Genomic DNA, 25,610 nt, shown 5'->3' with positions numbered 1-25,610 from the left:
CTGACTTTTATTTATAAACATGAATATTTACATGTCTGCCTGTGCCTCCTTCCTTCCAGACCATCAGCTCTTTAAGGCATGGTTCTTGTCTCATTAGGAGCACGTTGAAGAGTGCTTTGTACATGGCAGATGCTAGGGAAGATGCTTACCCAGTGAGTTCAGATGATTACTGGTGCCCGTTTTATTGCCACCATTACCTGGTAATGCCTGAAGTTTAACATATTTGGCCTCCCCCTGCGTTTGAATACTAAGTCATAGTCACATACTGGGATTTTCCCCTTCCTGACTTTTTCTTTTTTGACCGTATTTTTTTAGCTTCCATATTGCAGTCCAAAAGCCCTCCTGGCTGTCACTCTTTCCTTGCATGTCTTCCCGACCTTAATTGTCTTGCTTTCTCCTTTTATCCCAGATGGGGTGCATCTCACCCCGTATCCTGGGAGCCCAGTTTTCTAAACCTTTCCCACCAAAAAATCTTGACCAAGGTGTGTAAGGAAACGATTTTCTTTTTTCTTTCCCTTGTTAACAGGAGTAGGGAGCTCCATAACCAAGGCTTAGACCCTCTTGGGGGCAGGGGTAGTTTAGGAAACCAAAGCCTTCCTTTTGGAAATGGTTTGAAATAGCTTTTGGAGGAAAAACAAAATGTTGTGAAGCCTCTAATCTGTCTTTTGAGCAATCATTTGCACTTGTCCTTAAACATGTCTTAGACATGGCCTCAAACAAAGCTTGTTAATTTAGAGAATTATAACTTCTCTCTCAAAAATGAGCTACATGGTCCTTTGAAGAATTGTGAGAAAGGCCAGGAGTGAACAGTATGCTGTAAAAACAAATTTGTGGATAAAAAGGTTTTCTTGGGTAGTATTGTCAGTATGCTGTCTGCGCTACTTAGCCTTATTTCAGAGGACCTTAAATAAGGGTAGTTTCTTAAACATATCCTGTAATCCATATTCATTACCTTATTACATATTAACGTTATGACCCCCTTATTTTGGAGTGGTATTTGTATAAACGCTAGAGTGTTCAACTGTGACAAGTTTATCAGGTTTATTGCTGCCTTAACAAATGATTAACCCTATACTCATTGTTCTAGACACAGGATAAGTGCTATAGACCTTTTTAATTTTCTAGCAAAGTTTCATGTATAATAGAGTAGCAATTGAAATGCAAAGTAATAAATATATTTCCTTGGAGAATCATCCTGAGACCTCATCTTGAAATTACACGGCAAGTTAAAAATATCTTGGGTAATGTTATCTGGTAAATAGGACTTTATTAGACGAGGTAGAGGTAGAGGAAAATGCGTGCTTTTAGCGTAGTAGCATTTTTGACTTCCAATTTTACACTGAAAAGCCCTGTGTGTGATTTTACAACATTGAAAAGAAAGGCATTTTGTCCCTTAATGAGATGTCTCGCCATTACCTGTTATTTTCACTAATAGCCGATTTAATTTATAAGTGCTGCTAGCAAGGAAGCGAAATCACGTAGTGACTGGTAAGGCAAGGCGACACAGAATTCATTGAGTGAGAAGGGCAGCTGGGCTCTGCCTTCCCTTTCAGCAGCCTGCCAGGTTTGTGCTAACAGCGGTGGATGCTAGTTAGTCGCTCCAGTTGTAATTGTCTGGCCAATGATGATTATCTTCTGATGTCGGCTGACACGGTGTTCACCAATAGGAAAACAGGAGGCCTGTGCTGACTGCTGTAACATTATGGATGTGAGGTGACGTCATCACAGGGCTTGCCTAGAACCTCATGAAGCCCTCCCCCGCTCCCCTCTGGCATCCTTCACATATCCAGCCTTTCAATGCTTTGTATATTTTTCTGACTTTCTCCACAGCCCCCACCGAGGTATTGGTTATAAGGGTTTTATTGTTTACATTTTGTGTTCTGTATTTTAGGGTCTACAAGATGGTGTAGGAATTTTTAAGATTAAATACTACCCAAGAAAACCTTTTTATCCACAAATTTGTTTTTACTAAGAAAAAAATGAGAAGAAACACTATTTAAAAGGAACTGTGCGTTGTTATATGTGAGGCTCAGAAGGTAACATGATGTACAATTTCCGTATGAAAGAACAAGAGAACATTATAAGCCTGTCTTAAATATAACATCATAAGGTATGTCAGACTTTTAAAATGCAGGCCAGAGTATTAAGCTGTTGTTTCTCCTGGAGTGACAATTGTTCTGCATCGATCCCTAAAATCCTTGAATTCTGCTGTATTTATTTATAAGAAAAATGGCTGGAGAATAGTGCGATCTGCTCTCATGAAACAGGAAAAGGCCAGAGTCCCATTTAATCAGTGCACTATAGCAAATACAAATTTGGTCAGCTATCTAGGAAAATACTATGTCCACATAATACTCATGTTTCTTGCCACTTTGGGGAATCACAGTTCATATTAGTTTTAGGATTGAAAAGTCGTAAGTGTGAGGAATTTTGGCATGTCACTCAATAAACTTTAAAGAGCACTGGGATATTAGCCTAACAGCACTAGGTGAAGAATGAGAAGACTGAGAGAAGAAAAACGTGATCTGTGTTATGGTGTTAGAAAATAATGAAATGTGTGGGAACCGTGATCTGAACTTTTATGTATCTTTTTAAACAGGATGTATTTTCATGTAGTCCTTGGTGTTTTAGGATTCCCAGGGATAATGGAAATTATTTTATAATCATATTATCCATCCCTATATTTGCATTAGTTACAAATAGTATATGATAATAAAATTTTTACGTAGGGCGTTTTGTTAAACTGAGGGTTGAATTTTGTGAAGAAGGCTTGTTGCTTGTTGCTTTTAATGTTAGATGATGATAATTCTAAAGGTATCAGGACCACATTGTCATTTCACTCCAAAGTGAATCCACTCCAGATCTAAGAGTTGCTTTGCATACTTCTTGAAAGAAGAGTCCTTCAAGTTAGACAGTGGAAAAGCTGTGGGGTGGGAGGTGAGGGATGGAGACTTAGAAATACTTAGGAGGGCATAAAATAACCATCTAGTCAGTCTTTAGTCAACAAAGCAAAATGAAGGAGTGTGGCAGTATTCAGTTAATTCAAGAATTCATCTTTGCTTCAGTGATCTGGATATTTTAGGTCCAAGTGTTTTGTTTTTTTGTTTTCCTTTTAAGAATACTTGAAATATGTTTAATAATGGATAACCAACATTCTCTTTTTATTCCTCTTTGCATTTATTCTATGCAGAGTTTACTCCCAGGCCATAAGTTTTTGTTTCTTCAGTTTCTTCTGGGATATGTTTTTCTTCTGTGCAACCTCGTCTTCTGGTTTAGGAACAATCAGCTCTTTTTCAGTAAGGATCATCCTGATGTGGCAAGGAGAGCTCAGGTAGGGGTTAATCCGACCATGAGTCCTGAAAATTCTGTGCCGCATCTTGGGGGCTTTGTTCACCCAGATGTGCTCAATGACCAGAGAATCGACATCTAAACCCTTAAGTTCAGCATTACTCTCTGAATTTTTACACATGTGCAGTAAAAATTCAGCATTCTTCTTGGGCCACCGACCCTGTGTCCAGCCCCACTGTTTGGCCTGGGCACACCCACCAACTCTATGATGGTAGCAACAGAATGGCACACACTGCTTCCGCAAAGTGACGTCTTCTGGATACTTGGTGGCTTTTCGGATACGCATACCCTTGATGGCCTGGGGAGCTTCACATGTGTTCTTAAAGTGAATACACAGATTTGAACCTCTTGATTTACATGATTTTGTAGGGTTTTCTGGGTCAAGTGAATAGTGGACCATTTTCAGAAGTCACCTCAGGCCTCTTAGGGGGCGACGGGGGTCAAGTATTTTCTGAAACAGATTATCTAAAAATTGTCTCAATGATCCACTTAATTTTTTATGATTGGACGTAGGTGAGCTGGGCTGCCCTTTGTTAATAAGAACCAGATAACAGTCCACAGACTTCGCCTTAGCTCTTTACCTGTACCTGTTCTGTCTTTGAGTCCTTACCTTCAAGTCTTCCTGCTCCCATTTAATTTCCGCTTATCTTTGTTGAAAGAGCAGAAAAGTTACCTATGCATACCATAGACAGATATTTCTATTGATAAGCCTAGAAAACCTGGATGAATATAACATGGCTTTATTGGAATGTTAAGGTTCCTAACTTTATCTGTAGTCAGATTGTGTAAACAGGAAGGTGCAAATGTATAACTTTTGGCATAATTACTCATAAAACTTAAATAGCATCCCTAATTATATTTAACTTACAATCATTTTATTTTAGAAATAGATTAGTTCTTTTTTAAAAAAATTACTGTTCTAGAGTCAAAAGTGAATTTGTACTTTTAGGCCTGTTGAGAAAAAACCATTCCAAAGCACTGAGTTGTGTAAGTCTTCCAAGTTCAAGCTTATGCATTTATCATGATTCATTTCTATACTGAGCACTCACAATTTTTAGTCTTAAGGTTCTTTATCCTAGTATATTGGAATGACAAATACTTTTAGGAAAAACTTCTGTTTAATCAGTCAGTCCCTGTGAACTTTCTACAATTTAACTTTAAAGCCTGTCTGCCTCCCTACCTCCACCAAATGTACTAGGGAAAAAGATTTACACTTACCTTTGCTGAGATGAATGAGACATGCTGATTACAAGCAATTTTGCTGGATGGATACGCATATAGTTTTTTTCAATAATTTTATTTCCTCCAGATTTTCATATTTTAGTATTTTTCTTTCTAAAAATTTCATAGCTTAATGCAGTATGATTAGGGGAATATCATTGACAGAATGTATTTTGGGCTGGGGGATCTCACTGTTTTTATTTACGTTTATGATCACATATTTTAAGTGAAATAGGTGTAACCCCATTTCTTAAAGATAAATTTCAAATGTTTTAGCTCAACCCTTACCTTTATTAACACCCGTCCTTGGAGCTAGTGTTTTGTTTTGTTTTTTTAATTGATCCTTTGAGTTCTGAGGCTAAATTTTTGAATTGACTTTTGAATTCATTAACTCTTAATGGGCAGTATACATCATTTTTTGAAGATTATGAAAAAAACCCCCTGTGAAATGCATGTTTATTATATATTTTTGTGAGTAGAGGTACAGGCATTTACTTAGAAGAGTACATAAGTATACATAAAGACGTTAAAGTGACTTTCAAAAAACGAAAACTGATACCCCATTATAGATCATGTCTTTTCTATTTCTTGCTATTCAAAGAGCATCTTGCTGAAGTGAACATACTTCTAAAATTTGCTGCAAAACAGTTTCCAATTTAATTGATTTTTGTCCATGTTTTTTTAAGTTGGTTCCATGCCCAGCATGGAGCCCAATGCAGGACTTCAACCCTTGACCCTGAGATCAAGACCTCAACCAACTGAGTCACCCAGGAGCCCCTTGACTTTTTGTCAATGTTTTTTAAAACTAGGTAAATAATATGATTTTAATATTTTATTTTATTTTATTTATTTGACAGAGAGAGAACAGAAGCAGGGGTAGCACCAGGCCGAGGGAGAGAGAGAAGCAGAAGCATGCTCCTTGCTCAGCAGGGGCTCCATCCCAGGGTCCTGGGATCACTACCTGAGCTGAAGGCAGACACTTAACCAACTGAGCCACCCAGGCTCCCCAATAATTTGATTTTAATAAATATCTTAAAACCACAAAAATTGAACGTTCAATTAATTGGATTTATCCTGATCAGTACTTGGATTTATTCCGATTATTAATAAATTTAAAAAATCTTCAATATAGTTACTAATGGTCGAAACCTTCAAGTTTTTTTTTTTTTTTTGGTCTTGTAGGCCCAGTTGTTCCTTCTGTGTGAAAGGTGGTGTTAATAAAATGTAAAAGCTTTTAAGATACTAGGCCCGTTCTAACTGGGGTAATCGACTTATTCAGGTATAGTGAGTTCTGTGGAATTGAATGCTTTGAAGTTGAGAATTTTATGATCTTGTTTTAGGAGGCTCAATGGGAAAATAGGGGAGAGTTGAAAAGGTTTACTCCTGATTTTTTTTTTTTTAAATGTGTGAGATTTCTATTGAAGTCTTTGGGTGCATTAAGCATTTAAAAGCTGGACTAGCAGTGGTTATCATTATAATAAAAAGGAAAGAAGCTCAGTAAAAGGACTGTAAATATCAATGTCTATAGTTTCCTCTCAATTTTATGACTTTTTGGCAGACTTAAAGATCTTTAAAAGTAGGGTAGATTTTCTTTATTTTTGAGTAACGATACTAATAGTTGGTACATAATTGTTTACTGATTGCAGGCATTCTTTTTAATTTTTTTTAAAGATTTTATTTATTTATTTGAGAGCATGAGCAGGGGGAGAGGCCGAGGGAGAAGTAGTCTCCCCACTGAACAGGGAGCCTGCGGTGGGGCTCCATCCCAGAGCCCCGATGGGATTGTGACCTGAGTGGGATGCTTAACCACCTGAGCCACCCAGGGGCCCCGCAGGCATTCTCTTAAAATGTTTACATATGTTAACTGTTACATCCTCCCAAACACCCTTTGATGTACTATTTTTTTGACTTTTTTGCCACAGGAAATAAGGCTCAGTGTGGTTATACAAATTGGGATTTGCATATAGAGATTAAAAGGGGAGGAATGGGCTCCAGGCCAGATGAAGAGTTTTTCACTGAGGCCTCAATCACCCCTCATTTGAGTAGGAATAAATACTCAATAGGGGCTTCTGGGTGGCGCAGTCGTTAAGCGTCTGCCTTCGGCTCAGGGAGTGGTCCTGGCGTTCTGGGATCGAGCCCCACATCAGACTTCTCCGCTGGGAGCCTGCTTCTTCCTCTCCCACTCCCCCTGCTTGTGTTTTCTCTCTCGCTGGCTGTCTCTGTCAAATAAATAAAATAAATCTTTTTTAAAAAAAGGAATAAATACTCAATAAACAATGCATTTGAACATTTGCAGCACTGTAAACACGGAGGGAAGTTGTGCTTTTCGTCACGGATCCCCCAGGTGCCTCTAAGAAATTTTCACAAGGGGTCCTGAACACAAAAGGCCAGGATCACTGCGATAAATACCTGTAAACATTGTAGTGAACATTAAACTAGATAGATACATAAGTATCTTAATCACTAAGAAATATTTCCTGAATATTATGTGTTCGTCCATCAACACTTTCAGGAGTGGGGAAAGCCATGTCACCTTTAATGTTGCTTTTATCATAATAAATAAATAATGTTGCTTCTGTCATAATGTTGCTTCCAGCTTTGTCACAGGCCATGACACAGATTCGGAAACTTCTTAGAGAGCATGCTTTCTGGCTGCTGCTCTTCCATAAGCCTCATACATTCAGCTTGGTTCTGTACTCTGGGAATTTGTTTCCACCTGGCGCTGCCTGGACCCTTCTTTCCTCCAGGAGGGTTTTAGTAGCTAGGGTAAATAGCCACCCACCGTTGACAGAAGAAGAAAAAAAAAAGATGTGTGGGTCGGGGATGTTCCTATTCTTTGAGGTCTGTTTCTGCAGTGTGAAGAATTAAAGTGTACTTTTATTTGTTTTGTTTATGAGTTTTAAATTCTTTATCTCATTCTATAAACAGAAATATTATAGGAAAAAGACATGAAAGCATTAGGAAACGTAAAGATGCGGGAAATAAAACATCTTTAATTCTTATCCAGAGGCATCCACTGTTCTTTCGCCACATTTCCTTCAGCCTTGTTTCCAAGTGTTTGATATACTTGAGATCATTCAGTGCATGCCGTTGACAGACTGAGTTCCTTATTATGTGCCGGGGGCTGCCCTGGGTGCTCTACATTTAATATATCATCTCATTACAACTTTTATGTTGCTTATTTCCCTCTTTACATTATGAACATACCACTAAAACCTCTCCATAAGTAAATTTTCCATATATTTTCTTGTTTGGTATTGTTTGGACTTAAATTAATTTAGGTCACCATTGCCTTACTTTGAACATGTTAATGTCTAAGATTTTACTGTTAGAACCAGTCCTCTGATTATCTTTGTATATTAATTTTTTAACTTATCTGATAATTTGCTTTGTGTAAATATAAACTATAGCATGCAGGGGAATTACCTGTCTTTAAGGTTTATGATATCCACAGCTTGGTTGATGTCTAGAAAAGTTGAACCAATTTGCGCTCCAGCAAGGAAAGACAGTTTTCATATCCTTCTTAGCACTGAAGATGATCACATTTAAACTTATTTACCTTATCTTTGGTAAGTTCATGCAAAATGGGATAGCCCATTGCTTTAGTTTATATTTATTTGTTTTCTAGTGAGATCCAAACAATTTACTTGGGTTTATTTTCCACTTGCTTTTGTCAGTTCTCTCTCCTGGGCCTGTCCTAGTTAGCTCTTATTTCCCTACATTTGGGATATGTTAAGGATATTCGCTTTTGTCCAGCATGACTAATTCGTTGTGAATAATTTCTTCTCTAGAGTGACTTCTAGCAACTAGTTTAATATATGAAATTGAAATGTCGTTTCCATCACCCTCTGAATTAAGGGAATCAACTGTGCTTATCTCTTTATAAATAACCTGTAAGTCAACAGTCCCAGGGAGGAATGGAGAGAGCAGAGAAAGCCTGGGGACTGGGCTTCCGTGTGGAGAGAGAGGGAGGAGTCTCTTGGACTTCCTGCAAATTTTTAGACTCTCTTACTCGCATTTATTTTTCCGTTTTCCACAGGTGTGGCGGTGAGCATGCACTGTGGTATTACAGTACGGTGGTGAAGCCCGTGGGCTCTGGGGCCAGGGTGTCTGGGTTCAGGTCCTGGTTGAACCACATAGCAGCTGAATGACCATCTGGCTAGCAGATTAATTAGCACCTCCACTTCAGTTCCCTCCTCTTGAAATGGAGAGATGGTAATAATAGTACAGGGGATGATAATGATGGAACCTACCTTAGCAGGTTGGGAGAGTTAGACAATTTATTATACAGGAAGTCCTTAGAACAGTGTCCAGGACTGAATATAATTTTCATTACACCTTTATTGTTGTCTGCACCATAGATTCTATGGCATCAAAAGGAAAAGGGAGCAATCATAATTAAATTCCTGTAGAACGGAGGTAACCCCAAATGGCTGTGCAGTCAGTTCTCCAAATCGGACAAAAAGGCCCATTACCCAGGAGCCACTACCAATGGATAGGCCTTGAGGGGGGGGGGAAACAAGAAAAAGAAAAAGTATGACATCGACTTTGCTGTCAAGAAATCTGTAATTTGAAAGATCCCAACAAGAGAAAATATTGTTAATGGAAATGTGTTTAAAGGAAAGTGTGGGGGCCAACCCTACCATGAACGTTCGGAGCATTTTCAGAAGCTATTCTTTATCTTCCATCACCTGTAACAAACAGTGTGAAATCAAGGCAGTCCTGGGAATAGATGCTGATTACTAATTTATTTCCTATAAAACACCCGAGATTATCTCATTTAATAATTTATTCAGCAAGAGTGTGATAGTGTCTCTATTATGTTACACACTAAAGGTAAAATCACTCTGTATCAATAAGTGAAATGATAGTGGCTGAAAATTTTGGGGTTACGAACTTCCAAGTTTGTGCCTCAAGCAAATCTTTGGTCATTACTCAAAGATATGTGTGTATATATTTAATTTCAATGGAAGAAGCGTGGCTGTGGTTCCGTAATGAAGTAAACGAAGGGAGGCTCGCACGCAGGTTCTCTTGTATGTACCGGAATCGCGGTGAGCTCGTGATGGAGAAACTGAAGTGGAGGCCTTTCTTTAAGGTTCCCAATTTTCTCATCCTTGAGGCAGTCCAGTAGGGGTTCCCAGGCGATGGGGAGCTTTTTGTCCATGTGTTTATTCCTTCCTCTCTTAGCTCCTGTTGAAGGAGGTCGTCCAGACCACATGACCACCTGTTGACCCTCAAGCTGGACCTGGGCATTTAGAGGATTCTTATCCCCTCCCTTGTTTTTGGGTGTATGTTCTTCCCATTGTTTCTATACTAGAAGCCACTTCGAGGATGCAGCCTTGAGAGGGTAATGTGTTACAGAGACCGTCTGGACTACATATGTGACTTAACCCTGTGAAGGCCTTTGTATCAACTCTTAAGATTCTGGAGGGCAGGTGCAGAGATCTGCTCGTCTCTCGGCCTCTGAAGACAAGCCTCATATGCACAGGGGACCAGTTAGGAATTTCACCTCTAGAACTCCCGAGGTTACAAACGAGGCCTGGAGTTTGCATTGCAGTGGGCAACTTGCACCCCTCTTTGTGATGGCAGCACAGGTGAAGTGTGCCGTGCTATTAGAGGTATTTAATAACTAATCTCTAAGCTAATAAACACTTGTCAGTGGACTGTCGCCTTAGGCCCATATCAACTGTAGATTAATTCTTTCAGACCTAGTGTTGTAGATACTTGGAATTTGTGGTTTTAACGGTAGCAGTTTTGACGTGGAAAATGAATCAAAGGTCCAGGAAATGAAGAAATTTAAAAAAACTTTTCTGAGGTCAAATTTGAGAAGCATTTATTTGTGAGAGCGGTTACGCTGTGCTTTCTCTTATTGTCCTGTAGGTGGGAATTTTCAGGAAGTATAGAAACTCTGCAGTCATGAAAAATGGCCCCACGAAGGAGTATAACACCTAGTACTGACATGAAAGTAGGAGATGAGTAAAACGTCTAGAGAGATCGTGATGCTTAATCAGAAAACGCAGACAGTTTCATGGAATTTTCTAGATTATAAGAATCTGCTTCAATTTTTTGCTCACATCCTTCTAAAAGAAGTTTCAAACGCTATGTACTGTCTGGCACATTTAAATTTTTTCATTATAAGCTGAATTAATTTCTTAACAGAATAAATAAGATGAGGATTAGCTAGTTAAAAAAATATTTTATGATGTGTGGACAGGTTTACCTACTTTATTGAATAATGCACAGTGAATCTGAAATGACATAAACATTTTTATCAATGCTTTCATTTGATCGATGACTCCAAAAAACATGTCACATTCCCCAAGAAGAGAATCAATGGCACTAACCTATATGGCTTCTGTTTGCTAAGAATTTGGAACATCTCAATGTTCATGGTGAAAAGGCTCTAAACAAAAGGGAGAAAATGGAGATTATCTTTCTGCCTCATATCATTGTTCATTTTTACTTTGTTTTGGGGGATAGAAGGAAAGACCCAGACAGGCTATCAAGTATCTTAAACTATGTTTTCTTGACTGCAGAGAAGATTATAGATGGAATTTCCATGTGCGTTGTGTTCATTAGGACGAGTTTCCTCACAGGGTAAAGCAATTTCTTTTTAACTTGGTCATCTGCTGGCAGAACCCGAGGACTTCCGCTCCCTTCAGTCTGTTCCCCTGGGGGTGGCTCCGATTGTTGAAGGCTGTTCTACATATTGACCTGAAAGTGGTGTCCCTCCGTTATGCCTCCATCAGTCCTAGTGCTGACTCTACCTGTATTTAATTTCCTCTTTTACATCACCATTGTGTATGCATTTGGAAATTGCTTTGACGCCCTCTCGAGGCTTTCTTTTCGAAGCCATTTCTCATATATTATTTGCAGCCCACTGGTAATCCACATGGACACTTCTGAAAAATAAAAAAATTAGGACTCCCACACTTTTGGTTTGGACAATTCGATGTGACCGACTAGGAAACTGCTAATACATTTTTTAAAGCTTGGTACATGTATATTAAAATGAGCAAGCCTGTACTAGAATAATAATGATGGGGGAGGAGGGAATTATAATTTTAATCTACTGGAAGGTCAGCCATGTGTTCCGTTGGAACATTACAAAGTTCCTATTGTACATATGACATTCTGGAAATTTTAAGGACTCTTGTCAGAGAACCACCAGGGCTGTCTTGAGTTGTAGTGGTTTTCAGTTACTGCTCACGCATTCACATTTGCAGAAATCCTTTTTTGAACCTGTATGTTCTGATTGTTGATACTGTTTGTGGTGACATCCTTTTGGTTGGTACTTAGTTCTTTGTAATTATTGAGTTCTTTTTCTACTGATGAGGGTATTTTGGGGTAAAAAAAAAAAATTCGAGAACCGTGCTGTGTCCTTGATCCTTAAACAGGTATTTTGGCCGGACTCATTGAGAGGAGGTGGTTTGTGTTCAGAATACACACGAGCAGGCTTCATGGCAGAGATTCAGAATGTGTATGTCAGTATGAGTGTGGAGGTGCCCAGGCGCTGTGAAACGTCTCCGCAGGTCGTTGTTACCGGGAGTACTGCTGGGATGCTGCTGATTCCGTTCCACGTTCTTTGGGTTTGTCTTCTCAGTTATGGATTTCACAAACTGAAATTCTTCCAACCTGCTCTACTTCCTTGGTTGTCGCTTTGGGACAGGATATCACCCTTTTCGACACCTTTGGTTCCCTACTGGCCCTCCTCACCTCTAGTTCACAAGTCCTGCGTGATCTGGCTCTCGTTTCATTTCTCTCAGCTCATGGCCCTTGCCACTGTTCTCCTTCAGGCCCGCAACCTACTTTTCGTCTCCTCACTCACTTTCCTCCCTCTGTCATCTCCCGAGTCTTTCAGCACGAAGTCACAGATCGCATCCTGTCACTCCTGCCCTGCAAACCTTCAGTGGTTTCCACTGTCTACATGACAAGTCCAAATTGTTCTGGTTGGTTTGAAAGGCCATTTAAAATCTGGCTCTAAAGCACCTTCCTAGTGTTACCTATAGAAGTAACCCTTGTCCCAGGCTATCTATTCAAATGCAAATTAAAAATCCTTTTTCCTCCCCACCCATCAGAATCCACTGGGTCTTCCTTTGTGGTTTGCAGGCACTTGACTCATAAATAGATGAAGCATTTTTTCTTCTAGCTTTGAAATCTGTGCCTATCACAGAATTTGGCATACAGTTGCATTCTATGTGTGTTAAATGGATGAATACATATTTGTATGGACACTGAAGCCTGTTCATTTCACTTTCAAATGTATCTGATTTATTATCCAGTACACTTTATATTGTCCTTAAGTGAATCATGGGACACTGCCCAGTGCCTTATTGAAACAATAATAAAAATGTGTATTCTCTTCTTCTAATTTTATTTTTAAGAGGAAAAGGTATTAATTTATCATGACTAATTTTTAGTGAAACTGTGCTAATTGTTGGGCATTATTAGTTCTTTTCTAGACACTCAAACCATCTACTCTAATCAGAAGGAACTCAAAAGACTTACCTACGGTGAGGGGTGGGTTGGACCGTATGCACAAGGAACAAAGATCAGGAAGAAAGCAATACCAAAATGATAAAAGACAGTTGTATCAAAATGGTAAAATGGTGGTTATTTCTCCTTTTGCTCTTCTAATTTTCTATAATCTTCTTTATGTTATATTCCGAGTATGTATGGGTGGTGTGATTAGGCATGTAGTCTTACTTTTCCATTTTTTTTTGCATTAACTATAATCTATCTACTGTTTTTATAATAAAAGTTGCATTTTACAATGGTGTATTTGGTATCAGGTAACAAACACTTTTTTTAAACTAATGCATTTTTAAATAAACATTTAAAAAAAGGAACATAGATAAACAAAAACACAGTTTGTGGACATTGAATTGCACAATCTTCCTTCACACAAATACACTTTCTCGGATTAAGGTAGAGATGAGCTCCTATTGATGTCACAATAAACTTCCTTCACTTTCTCCAGTTGTAAATTACACAGTTTGAGTATTTTTTAGTAGGAAGGGGTTATACATCTTTAAGCGGGGAGATAAAAGACATTAATTTGACTTTAGGATGACAACTTTTATGCATGGGCTTCTGGAATGTATCTAATAGGGCAAAGTCTCCCCAGGGACAATAGTCATCTAATCTAATAGAGATAAAAGATTAAACATAAACCTGTCCCTAGAGAGAGAAAAATGAATAGGATAATTGGCTCAGGGACCTTGTGGCACCTGGAACAGATGTTGTACACAGACCTGGAATTCATCATTAACAAATACCTTCAGAAGTGCAGATGCCTGGAAGATCGTATCTCATTTAGAGGAGCTAGAAGGATTTTCTCTCTGAAATGAAGGTTAGTCCAGAGGCCGTGCTGTGTGGATCTGGAGAACCTGGTGTGTCTCAATCTGGTGCGAAGTCCCAGGGATGAGGTTAAGAAGAGTGTGACAGCTTTTTTACAGAACTGCTTTGTAGAGGAGATCTTAATCAGTCTTGGGCATTGCTTTGAACTCTTGCTTCTTCTGGAGTTCATCCTAGAGAAAGATGGGGGATTGCCATTTGAATACAGGAAAAGTAGTATTTTGTTTTGTTTTTATGTTACCAGTGTTTAGGAAGACCTGCCATTCCGTATTAGTCTTTTCCTATCCATTGTCTCAGCCAGCAAGCAAAAGGGCACAGGAGAGAGGAAAGGGGGGCTGGAGAAGAATGGTTCCAAATCATATGGGATACAGTTTTTAAAAATCTCTGTAAATGAGTTGATGATCTTTTGATTCTGTCATTTCTGTAAATTAAGAAAAAGTTCTGCTCTTAAGCTATAGACAACTGAAGTATTTTTTCTGGATGCAAAAAAAAAACAAAGGATAGGTAGAAATATCCTAGAGAAGCAAAACAGAATATTAAGTACTAAGGAAAATACTGCATATTTACTACATTTCAGGTTTATAGGACTTGATTATTTTTAAGAGTGTCATTTCCTCAAGAGACATTTTTTCTTGAAGTAAATTTAAAAATTTTAATCTATTAAACATTTGTGACTTTCTTTTGTCACCTAAGAAGAAAATGTGTATTTATCTCCTTTCAGGTGATTTTTTTTTTTTTAAAGAAAGCTTTCTCCTACTCTAGAAATTTATTTTTAAAATTTTGAAAACCACCCTCAAATAAAGCATACAGTTTCATATTCTAGAGCAAAGTGCTTATATCAGCCTAATATCAAAATTACAATTTACTAAGCATAAAATGTTCTGAGTAGCACAATCTCTGTGGATACGGAGATACAGTTCCTGCCAGGCGAGAGTAAGGGCTGCATGATTGTATTTGACTTTTTAAGACATTAAAACAAAATTTTTCACATCATAAACTTTTTAAAAAAGATTATTTATTTCTTTATTTATTTGACAGAGGGAGAGAGCACAAGTAGGCGGAGTGGCAGGCAAAGGGAGAGGGAGAAGCAGGCTCCCAATGTGGGGCTCGGTCCCAGGACCCTGAGATCATGACCTGAGCTGAAGGCAGACGCTTAACCGACTGAGCCACCCAGGAGCCCCTCATGTTATTAACTTTTGATAAACTTAAACATCCAAATTTTCACTTACTGTAAATGCTTGATAAATATTAACATTTATTTTGAAAATAAGCTTCAATTGTAATGCTGTATAAAATGAACATTGTGATGATTTTAAAAATAAACCTCTACCAATTATTGGGCTTTTTTTTCCTCCATCAAACAAATGTTCTTGCTAATCTCTTCTTTAGCTCTGCTGTGAGAAATAAGAAGTGGTCAGTGCATTGTAACTGATGGCTGGGCTCAGATGGTAGATGTTATTTCATGTGAGTAATTCAGGCAACCCAGACAGTTGTTTTTCTGAACTGGCATTGCCTAGATGAAATAGTACTCACAATGGAAAACTACATGAAACAAACAAAACAAAACAAAACAAAAAGGATTACCTTGTTTTTGAGAATTCTATCATGGCTAAAGAATAGCATGGTTGACCTCAGAGATCTCTTAAGAGTTCATCATCTGACTAAACTTTCCGTGGAGAATATTTCTTCCCCACAAAGCATTTGGTGTCCAGAGGTCCCTTCTTTTCTCAGTGATGCTAGAGGTGTCGGGACTCAGAAGCCGGAAAATTGTGCTTGTCCTTCCTTCCCACAGTGGAGGACAGAAAATGAGAAAACAGGGTGCAACTGGTGCCCCTTCCAGGATTAAATTTCACTTAGTGGAAAGAATGCATAGGCTCTTCCTTCTGTTTACAGTTTGTCATATGTAGATGGGCTGTAATAGATCGAAGCTGTTTTCCTTAGGTAGCTACAATGGAACCTTTCCAACTGTCTTTTTTATATGCAAAGTCTAGGAATTTGGAATATAGTAGCTTTCCCAAGTGTTCTATAAATTATGTTTTCGTTGCTCTGGGGCCAGACCAGCAATAGTTTGCCAGTTGTCTTTAGTAGTTAGGTTAAATTGTTTTTCTTTCTTTCTTTTTAAGATCCTATTTATTTACTTGAGAGAGAGCATGAGAGAGAGTGAGCGCAAGCAGGGGGGAGGGGCAAAGGGCGAGGGAGAAGCAGACTCCCCGCTGAGCAGAGAGCCCCACATGGGGCTCAATCCCAGGACCCTGAGATCATGACCCCGAGGCGAAGGCAGATACTTAACCAACTGAGCCACCCAGGTGCCCCTTAAATTGTTTTTCATGTGAAAATGAACAGTAACACTCTTGTTTTCTCACGAGTTCAGCTGAGTTTAAAGGTTTACTCTTTCTACTGTCCTTCCTGAAATTGATGTATATATTGTTTTGCTTTATCAATTAAATTGTATGCACACAGAGGCCTGGAATTATGGAGATATACTTATAACCTTTATTTTTTTCCTGACAATTTTACTTATGTAGGGAGTATTAGGATTTATTTTGATAATGCAAAGACATGTACTGTCCCAGAAATATTTTTAAAAGCAATAAACTTGATTCAGTTGTAGTTTCTTCTTTCAGTGGATAGGCCTGGAGCAAGTAAGTTTTAAATAACATTGTAGAAAATTTAGGAAACCACAAATAAGCAAAAATAAGAAAATAAATGTTACCATTGAGATAAACACTAATATTTTGGTGCAAATCTTTTTAAAACTTTCTTTCCATCTGTCCATTTCTGTTTTTCTTTTTAACAAAAATATTATCATAGAGTTCATACCATATCTTTCTGTAACCTGACTTTTTTTTTTAATATAGAATGGACATTATTTCATGTTGTTAAATACTTCCCCTACCTATTGTGATTGGGAGAATTATGTCTTTATTGTGATGTTCCAATTATCATGTGAAAAGCTCGAGGAGACACATGCCGTTCTTTTTAATCAGTGTATTATTTTTTGTCATTTTTAGAAGGAAAAAGAAAGCTAGGTAGCTTTATTTTTTTTTTAAGATTTTATTTATTTATTTGTGAGAGAGAGAGAGAGAGGGAGAGAGAGCACGAGCAGGGTGAGGGGCAGAGGGAGAAGCAGACACCCCACTAAGCAGGGAGCCCGAGGAGCGACTCCATCTTGGGACTCTGGGATCATGACCTGAGCCGAAGGCAGACACTCAACCGACTGAGCCACCCAGGTGCCCTGAGAGCTAGTAGCTTTGAAAGAGCAAAAGAATACACTAAATAATATTAAGATGGTTTTAAGTTCGACCAGCGGAATAAAACCATAATACATTTCAGATTATTTCCTTCCATGGATTATGTCCTCTTTGGGCAATCCTCATCAGTTTGCTATGCAGAATATACCCGCCAGTCAAGGAACTGTGTTGAGATGCTTTCAGATGCTAATAACAGCATAATTAACTGTGGCTTAAAACATAAAACATTTAACTCTTTCATGTAAAAGTAAGTCTGATTGGAAGCCTCTGCAGCTGTCTCATGGTTTAATAATGCCGTCAGTGATCCAGGTTCTGTCTGAGTTTTTGTCTTGCAATCCTTATTGTGTCAGCAGTGTTTTCTTCGTGGTCACAGCATGGCTGCCATTTCACCAAGCATCTGTCCTCACTGTAGCTTTCCAAGCAGAAAGGAAGAGGCAGCAACAAAGTGCCTTCTTTTAGTTCTCTTCTTTGATAAGGAGAAGCCTCCAAGACAACTTGCTCTTAATAAGCTTATATAAGGATTTGCTTCTACTGCCGTAATGACATCTCATTGGCCAGGCCTGGGTCACATGCCTCGGTCTTGGCCCATTCACTGGCAAAGAGGACTGTGATGGTTTGGCCAACCTTAGACTGCTGACAAAGAGACTCATGCCTTGAGGTGCTCATAGCAGTCTTGCTTCGTTTCAGGGCTGGGCACCTTGCCTTCCAAACAATATCAGGTTAAGTTTTCTGTTAGCGCTGGGTTGGCTGTGACCCCACCGGTCTGCACTTATCCTCCACTGTGCTCGTACAAAAACAGTCCAAGAGGACAGAAAAGATTTAAGGCTTCAATAAAACTCATTTTGGTATTTTCTACACGACTCCTCACAAACAGAATGGTCTTATTAAAAAAGTGGACCCATTGGGGCACCTGGGTGGCTCAGCCAGTTGAGTGTCTGACTCTTGATTTCTGCGCAGGTTGTGATCTCAGGGTCGTGAGATCGAGCCCCCAGTGTCAGGCCTTATGCTCAGTGCAGAGTCTGCTTGAGGTCCTCCTCGGCCCAGCTCGTGCTCTCACTCTCTAAATAAATAAATAAATAAATTTTAGAAATCTTAAAAAAGAAAAGTGGACACACTGACCTATTCGTGGTGATGTTAAAGGTAAATTGCCCTGTGAATTATTCCTTGATCCCTAAAGATAAAGATTGAAATACTAATCTTCTGATGGACGTGTAAGAATAATTTCCAAACAAAGTATCAACAAATGGTTATGAAAGAATAGTTTTCCCTGTTACTTGATGTGTCAGAGCCCTAAAACTTGACCCAACATTGACAAAGTATAGGGATCGTTGATATCAGCAGGTGTCAGTCATCTTTGGTTACTCATTATGTAAACTCAATTCAGATTTTACCTAACCATTCAAAGCAAGGCACTGCTCTGGAGACAGTTGTTCGTGTCTCTGTTGGATCAAATAGAATGTACTAGTAAGAGTAACATCGTACGGAGGGATGATACAGTCTGACTCTAGAGCCAGACTGCCTGGGTTTGAATCCTTCCTTGTTCAGCCACTCCCTAGCTCTATAGTGGTGAGAGGTTATATATCTTCTCTAAATCTTAGTATCCTTATTTTTAAAATGTGCAATACTGATCCAATAGGGTTGTTGCATTGATTAAATGAATTAATGTACATAAAGTATTCACTAACAGTAAATACATTTTAGTTATGCTGTTATCACTGAATATTAAATGTGTCAGTATTTAACATTTTACACAGTACATTCACATTATCTCATGGTCCCCTCACTGCAACCCTGGAGAGCTAGAAATTTTCATTGCCATGCAAGAACAGTATACTTTTATGTCCCAATCAGGCATGAGCCCAACAATGATTATTTCTTTTTAGTTGGTTTATTATAAATTTTACTTAGAGTGTAAGCAGAAATTACAATATACATGGAATTTACCCATTCTGAGATTATATGGTCCATAAGGTCACATTAGAAATATGGAGAAGGGAAAGGAATGACTGATTAATAGATGACAAGTATCCTAGAAGTTAATTGCACTCAGTAGAAATAATGATGTTTGTTCACTACACTAAATTTTGGGGATTGACCTAAATGCATGGATATGCCAGCTCTAGGGTGAGAGAGTAAAAATATAGGCAAAAATCATGGTATATTATGTGATAGTTTCCTGTGCTTTAAATCTATTCTATGCCCTGAGATTTTACACCTGTGACTACTGATAGGTCTAATACAGAGAAAGCAGATCCAGTCTGGTGAACATGTATTGACACTAGGAATGTTCAGCTCAGAGCAGGAGGGAATGGAAGGTCAAGAGAAAACTCTCAGTAAGTCCAGTCTGATTCAGTAGGGCCACAGGCACAACGAGATGGCATCTGAACTCTTCATTTTTTTTCAAGAGGAACAGCATTCTTCATTATGAAGGTATGTGTTTTAAAATGGCTGAATGGGGGGTGGGGCGCCTGGGTGGCACAGCTGGGTAAGCCTCTGATTTCGGGCTCAGGTCATAATCTCAGCATCCTGGGATCGCCCCGTGTAGGGCTCCCCATTCGGTGTGAAGTCTGCTTGTCCCTCTCCCTCTCCCTTTGCTCCTCTCCGTGCTTGTGCTCTCTCTCAAATAAATAAGTAAAATCTTTAAAATAAATAAATAAAATGGTTGAATGGTTTTACATCCCAATATCTGAGATCTTTTCAGTTTGCATTAAAGGTAATGTCATTTTATTGGACTCTTTTTATAGTTCAGGAAGTTGTTTTGACAGAATACAGCCAAAAGCTGAGTGACGTGGGCTATTTAATGACAGGGTAAATTACATTTGGATGGCCTCCTGCAGATCTAGAAATCAGGTAAAGAATGCATTGTCATCAGGTCTAATAAAGTTTTAGATGATGGTCAGGAGACCTTTGAAATGTTTCAGACGTGGATGTTCCAGGATGAGAAAATGATGGCAGGGGGTGTTGAGAGTACCACGAAGGGCATTAACCCAGTAACATAACTCTCAGAGCAGTTATTGCCATCCGGGCTGGCACTCAGAGAGCAAACTGGTCTGCTGGGAACGCGTTCTGCCTCCTCCTATTACTGCCTGTTCCTGGGCCTTGACAGCCTGAGTTACCTTTCCCTGTTTGTGTGCATTCTCACGCTTGACTAAGTCACACCCAGCAATTTGTGTTGTCTCGGCAGAGAAGCAGGTCAGAGGTGCTATTTGAATACATAGATAAGCAGATAAAGTCAGTGGATGAAATCGCATACTATCATAGTGATGCATGTGTGCTTTCGTACCTCTTAAACAGACTGTGCGTTTACTCAGCACAGGGCCGAGGGGAACGTAGTGCCTGAACATACGCGTTGTGTGAAGTCGGTGTGACTGTGGATGCTGCTTTCCCTCTGCTTCTCTGGACTTAGAACCCAAACAAAAGCAGGTTCGGGAGATCTTGGGAGTGCTGTTGGTTTTCCTGTGTTTACTATATTGCAAGCGTAATTCGGATGCAAAGTCCCCACACTCTAGGGGACATATGTCCATTGTTTCACTGTAATGAGACTCAAAAGCTCTTTGCAGAGTCCACAGTATGAAAAAAAAAGAGGGGCGCCTCGGTGGCACAGTCGTTAAGCGTCTGCCTTCGGCTCAGGGTGTGATCCCGGCGTTCTGGGATCGAGCCCCACATCAGGCTCCTCCGCTATGAGCCTGCTTCTTCCTCTCCCACTCCCCCTGCTTGTGTTCCCTCTCTCGCTGGCTGTCTCTATCTCTGTCAAATAAATAAAATCTTTAAAAAAAAAAAAAACCCAGCAAGGATTGTAAGTGCATTGGGATAATACAGGTGTTTATGTTTGCCAGCATTTATTTTAAACTAAGCAAAGTCAGATCACATTTCTTAAGAAGAAGATAATCACTCCCCTAAGCAACCAGTATCGAGTATGGATTATAGTCTAGAAAGCTCTTCTTTCCCAGGGTCTAATCTATTGCCTAGTAGATTAGTACTGTCGGTCTCTGATCCGTGTTCCTTGTCAGGGGTTCAGTCGATTCTCATTCCTTGCCGTGGTTACGTTTCATAAAGTGTCTGAGAACACTGAATTAGCAATTGATGAACTGTTGCTCACAGGGGAAGTACAAGGTTAGGTTCCTGCAAGCCTTTGGTCATAACAGTTTTGCCAAGTGATCAGTATATCACCTCGTTTTATGCGTGCTTCTGTTTAAAGGCACTTTATTTAATATGTATTGTTGATGCATTAACATTAAACTTACAGCCATAAGTCAGGCCTGCGTGAGGCTCATCTGACACACGCATTCCTCCGTAAGGCACAGCCTTCTTCCTCTTAGGAGCACTGGACAGCGTTTCAGTACTGGCGGCCATTTTAAACAGTGAAATCAGCAACAAAAGGCACAAAAATGCAAAAAATGTAGCATAAGCAGACTGAAAAAGGGGTGCTTGTTTACTGTATGAGAGTTGAAACAAGAGGGCAGAGTGTTGCCTTGTTTGACCTCAGCTGGGAACGTGGGCATCGGCAAGTCTGACTATTCACTGCTGCGTGCATGACCATGAAGGACCATGACAGACTTTGAGTATAGATTTTGGGGTGAGCGATGGACTTCAGTGAGTCGGCGAATTTGCAGTAACGAGAACCCTCTGTATTCAGCTGCGGGAAGTAGCATCCAAAGTTCAAGTCTCCCTACTGTCCTAGATGACTCTGACTTACAATGGCAGCACTCCCCAAGTGAAGCCCGGAAAATACCTTTCACAGAATGCTGAGAAGGCAAGTGTCTCTTTATACACAGAACTTGTCTTTCCCAATTTACATCACATAGCATGCCTTTAAAGCTGGAGGTTTCACATTTTATTTTATTTTTTAAAAGATTTTATTTATTTGAGAAACAGAGAGAGCACAACACAGGTGTGGGGGTGGCGAGGAAGGGCAGAGGGAGAAGCAGACTCCCCACTGAGCAGGGAGCCTGCCGCGGGCCTTGGTCCCAGGACCCTGGGATCATGACCTGAGCTGAAGACAGATGCTTAACTGACTGACCCACCCAGGCACCCCTTAAATTTTATTAAAGGAGATAAGAATTAGGTCAAAAAATTGTTGTGGTTTCCTAAGGAGAATCAGGAGGGAATTTCAGAACAGGGTGGATAACTGCAAACACGCAGGCTTACACACACACACAGTAAGTCCTTTGCCATTGCCTTTGTGGATGTGGAAGGTGATCGAAGTGTTTGCTGGAGATTGAAATGTTTGTTTGAAGATTTCTTTTGGGCGTTTAATAAGGATATCAGCTAACAGTTATTGAGAGCCTGCCCTGAACCTACGAAGGGCTTTATGAATATTGACTCACTAACCCCCCCGTTTTACAGAATATACTCCGTGACTGGGCATGTTCTGCAGCTGAGGAACCTCAGGCACAGAGAGGTTAAGTAACTTGCAAAAGGGCACAGAGCTGGTAATCAGTAGAGATGGGCTTCCAACCCAGGCAGGCTGGGGCCTCTCGCTATGCTTTATATACTCCCTCTCCCACTTTGGCTAATGACCTCAGTACTATTGGAAAGATCATAAACACCATTTCAAAGACAATATTTTAAAAGGGTAGTGATGGAGGTGCCTGGGTGGCTCAGTTGTTAAGCGTCTGCCTTCGGCTCAGGGCGTGATCCCGGCATTCTGGCATCGAGCCCCACATCGGGCTCCTCCGCTGGGAGCCTGCTTCTTCCTTTCCCACTCCCCCTGCTTGTGTTCCCTCTCTCGCTGGCTGTCTCTCTCTCTCTCAAATGAATAAATAAAATCTTTAAAAATAAACAAATAAATAAATGGGTAGTGATGGGTGGGAGAATAGGCCTCATTTTGTTAAGGAAGCCCAGATCAATGGAAATGTATCACATGAAATAGAGTTTTTGAAAAAGTTCTGATTGTATTTTTTGAATTGGACTCTTATTTTAATGATTTATAACAATATAATGCCCATAACAAGCTAAAAATATAGCCGGAAAATGCTGATTCACTCTTGAAAACTTTTAATTTTTTTTTTTCCTTGAGTAATCTCTTGTATGTTTACGTATATTCTGGGCTCTATTCATAAAGTGCTATGAAAGCTGGTTTCTACTAAAACATTAATCTTAATCAATAAACACTCCCTAACTAGATCTCCCAATTGGAATCAAGCACTAAATCTAGAATTTTGTGCCAAAAGTACAAGAAAGGACTTTTTTAATTGGCCTGACAGTTGTCAGCACCTAAAGGCCTCAGAAAGTTTTCTATGCAAACAATAAGAACAGCCTTAAACTTCGACGTAGGCATTCTGTTCTAATGCCTCTAAAAAAATAAGAACTTTAGACATAGATTTTTCAAAAGATGATGTATGTGAGTTACTTGTATGTTCTTGACAGAGATCAATTGTAGTCAAGAATATTCTGCTGGAGGGGCACCTGGGTGGCACAGTCGGTTAAGCATCCAACTCTTGGTTTTGGCTCAGGTCATGATCTCAGGATCATGAAACTGAGCCTCTCGTTGGGCTCTATGCTCAGCGTGGAGTCTGCTTAAGCCTCTCTCTCCCTCTCCCTCTGCCCCTCCCCCTCCCTCTCAAATAAATAAATAAATATTTAAAAAAACAAAAAAGAATATTCTAATGGAAAGGTCCTCCACCCCCCTCAAAAAAACACCTTTACCCTCCAAAAATCTTTAGTAGACCCTTGTGTTCTCATTAAAATTATATTACGGGAGAATATATCTTGACAGGCAATGCGCATCATGTATTGCTAAGGGGGAAAGATGCCTGCCTACAAAACAGCATGGCCAATTTGTATAACCTACACGTATTATACATGGACATATATACAGACAACTACAAACAATTTTAACTGTGAGTGTATCAAAATTCTAATCATGATCCTTTTGAAGGTGGGATTAAGCTTTTACTCTGGGGAACCAAAAGCGTGTCTCCATCCATGTAATATATTTGTGCCAGTGGAGAGACCTTCAGATGCCTTGGTCTTCAGCACCTGTGTGCATCTAAGCCATTCAGTCTGTTCTTGGCTCAAGTCAGCTGGTGATTACTAAGAGATCATAGTGTGCCTGTCAGGCAGGAGACAGGCAAGACGACAGGAAGACAATGTCTTCCGCTTGGGAGAGAGTCCCTTTGTAAATCTCTTGTCTATTTGAATTGTGATCCATTCGGGAAGGCAAATGTACTTGCAAAATACAGGTAGGGTGCCAGACGGCCCAGCAAGTTCTCAAGCGCTATAATCTCGGCGTGAGTTACAGTAACTCAGAGAAGAAAATCACGGTGTAGTGAGATGTTTAGGAAGATTTCATGAAGAGGCAGGGGCTTTGAGAGCCTTGTAGGTGGATTGACAAGAAGGAGTAGTGGGAGTTTACTTTTTAGGTGCTAGCAAGAGAAGCCCGTGTGTTGTCCCCTATGCCAACCCCGACGGAGTCCAGAGGGCTGAGACGGAGACCCTGCTGCTCAGCTGCGTTCAGTCCGCCGGGGCAGAAGTAGAAACACAGGAACTCGAGAGAGTTGTTATCTGAAAAGAAAGGTGGGTGTCTGTTGCTCAAGAGAGCAAGATGTTTTTTCTGGGAGTAAAGGACAAAACAAGGTCCTAGACCACAGACTGACAGCAACCTTTGGGGTAAAGTCAGTGATGTAACATCAAAGAACACAACAGCCCAGGGGCCAGATTAACACAACTGAAGTCACTTTCCAGTGATCTTACCTGGGAGCAGGCTGGAAGTCACAGTACCGAGGAGAGTCAACAATTCGGTCTTTATCTTCCCTGAAGATCAGCGCTGAGCTGGACTTTTGCTGATAAGCTGGCCCGGCAGTGCCAGACTGTGTCACAGAGGGAGGAGGTGGCCAGGTGTGTTGGATCAACAGGGTCACCAGTTGGTAGTTTGTGAGGAATACAGAGAAGCCATTAGAACAATTATGTTCTTCGTGCTTGAGAAGACCACCCTTTTCTTCCATACTCCTTGGCGAGCCGAAGGGTTTAGTCAGGGGATGCAGGATTGTTCTTGGCAATTCTTCAATTCACTCCCGTGTGTGGGTAAACATTTGATTTTTCAAAGGAGGTATTACCTGGCAACCTGCATGTACCTTATTTGATAAATCTTTGAAATCCTGACAGGAATCCTTATAATTGTTATTTTACAGTTGGAAGAAACTGAGTCTCAGAGAGGTGACTAATTCACCTGTACCCCCTTGCGAGTGGGTGACTAATTTGGGATTAGCACTTGAGCATGCTCAGCTCCGGAGCCCAGAAGCCATGCTTTTCCCGCGCACCACAGCATCCCATGTTAACGCACGGCCCACGGCCCTGCTGCACCTGTGAGCTCTCGGACCCACTTTGTTGGAATGCTAGTAAAACAAAGGGTCTGATCAGCTTTAGCAGCTGAGAGGACACGCAGCCCAGCCTGACCGAGGTTTACATGGAATTGCTGGGGGGAAGGAGGCT

At 40.1% G+C, this 25,610-nt stretch overlaps 2 protein-coding genes across 2 annotated transcripts in view; one reads left to right on the top strand and one right to left on the bottom strand.

Annotated features, from left to right (window-relative positions):
- The window catches only part of ELOVL6 (ELOVL fatty acid elongase 6), a 126,646-nt gene that overhangs the window by 2,836 nt on the left and 98,200 nt on the right, over window positions 1-25,610 (top strand). The gene's annotated exons all lie outside the window — the stretch shown is intronic.
- Window positions 3,171-4,131, bottom strand: LOC121101848 (60S ribosomal protein L17-like). Its single transcript, XM_040626250.1, has one exon. The coding sequence runs from the start codon at window positions 3,746-3,748 to the stop codon at window positions 3,194-3,196; it is 555 nt and encodes a 184-aa protein (XP_040482184.1). The 5' UTR covers window positions 3,749-4,131; the 3' UTR covers window positions 3,171-3,193.

This window comes from Ursus maritimus, unplaced genomic scaffold, assembly GCF_017311325.1.
Source record: "Ursus maritimus isolate PB19 unplaced genomic scaffold, ASM1731132v1 scaffold_11, whole genome shotgun sequence".
NCBI lineage: Eukaryota > Metazoa > Chordata > Mammalia > Carnivora > Ursidae > Ursus > Ursus maritimus.
Note: the sequence above shows the minus strand (reverse complement) of the source record. Positions and strands in the feature narration are given on the sequence as shown.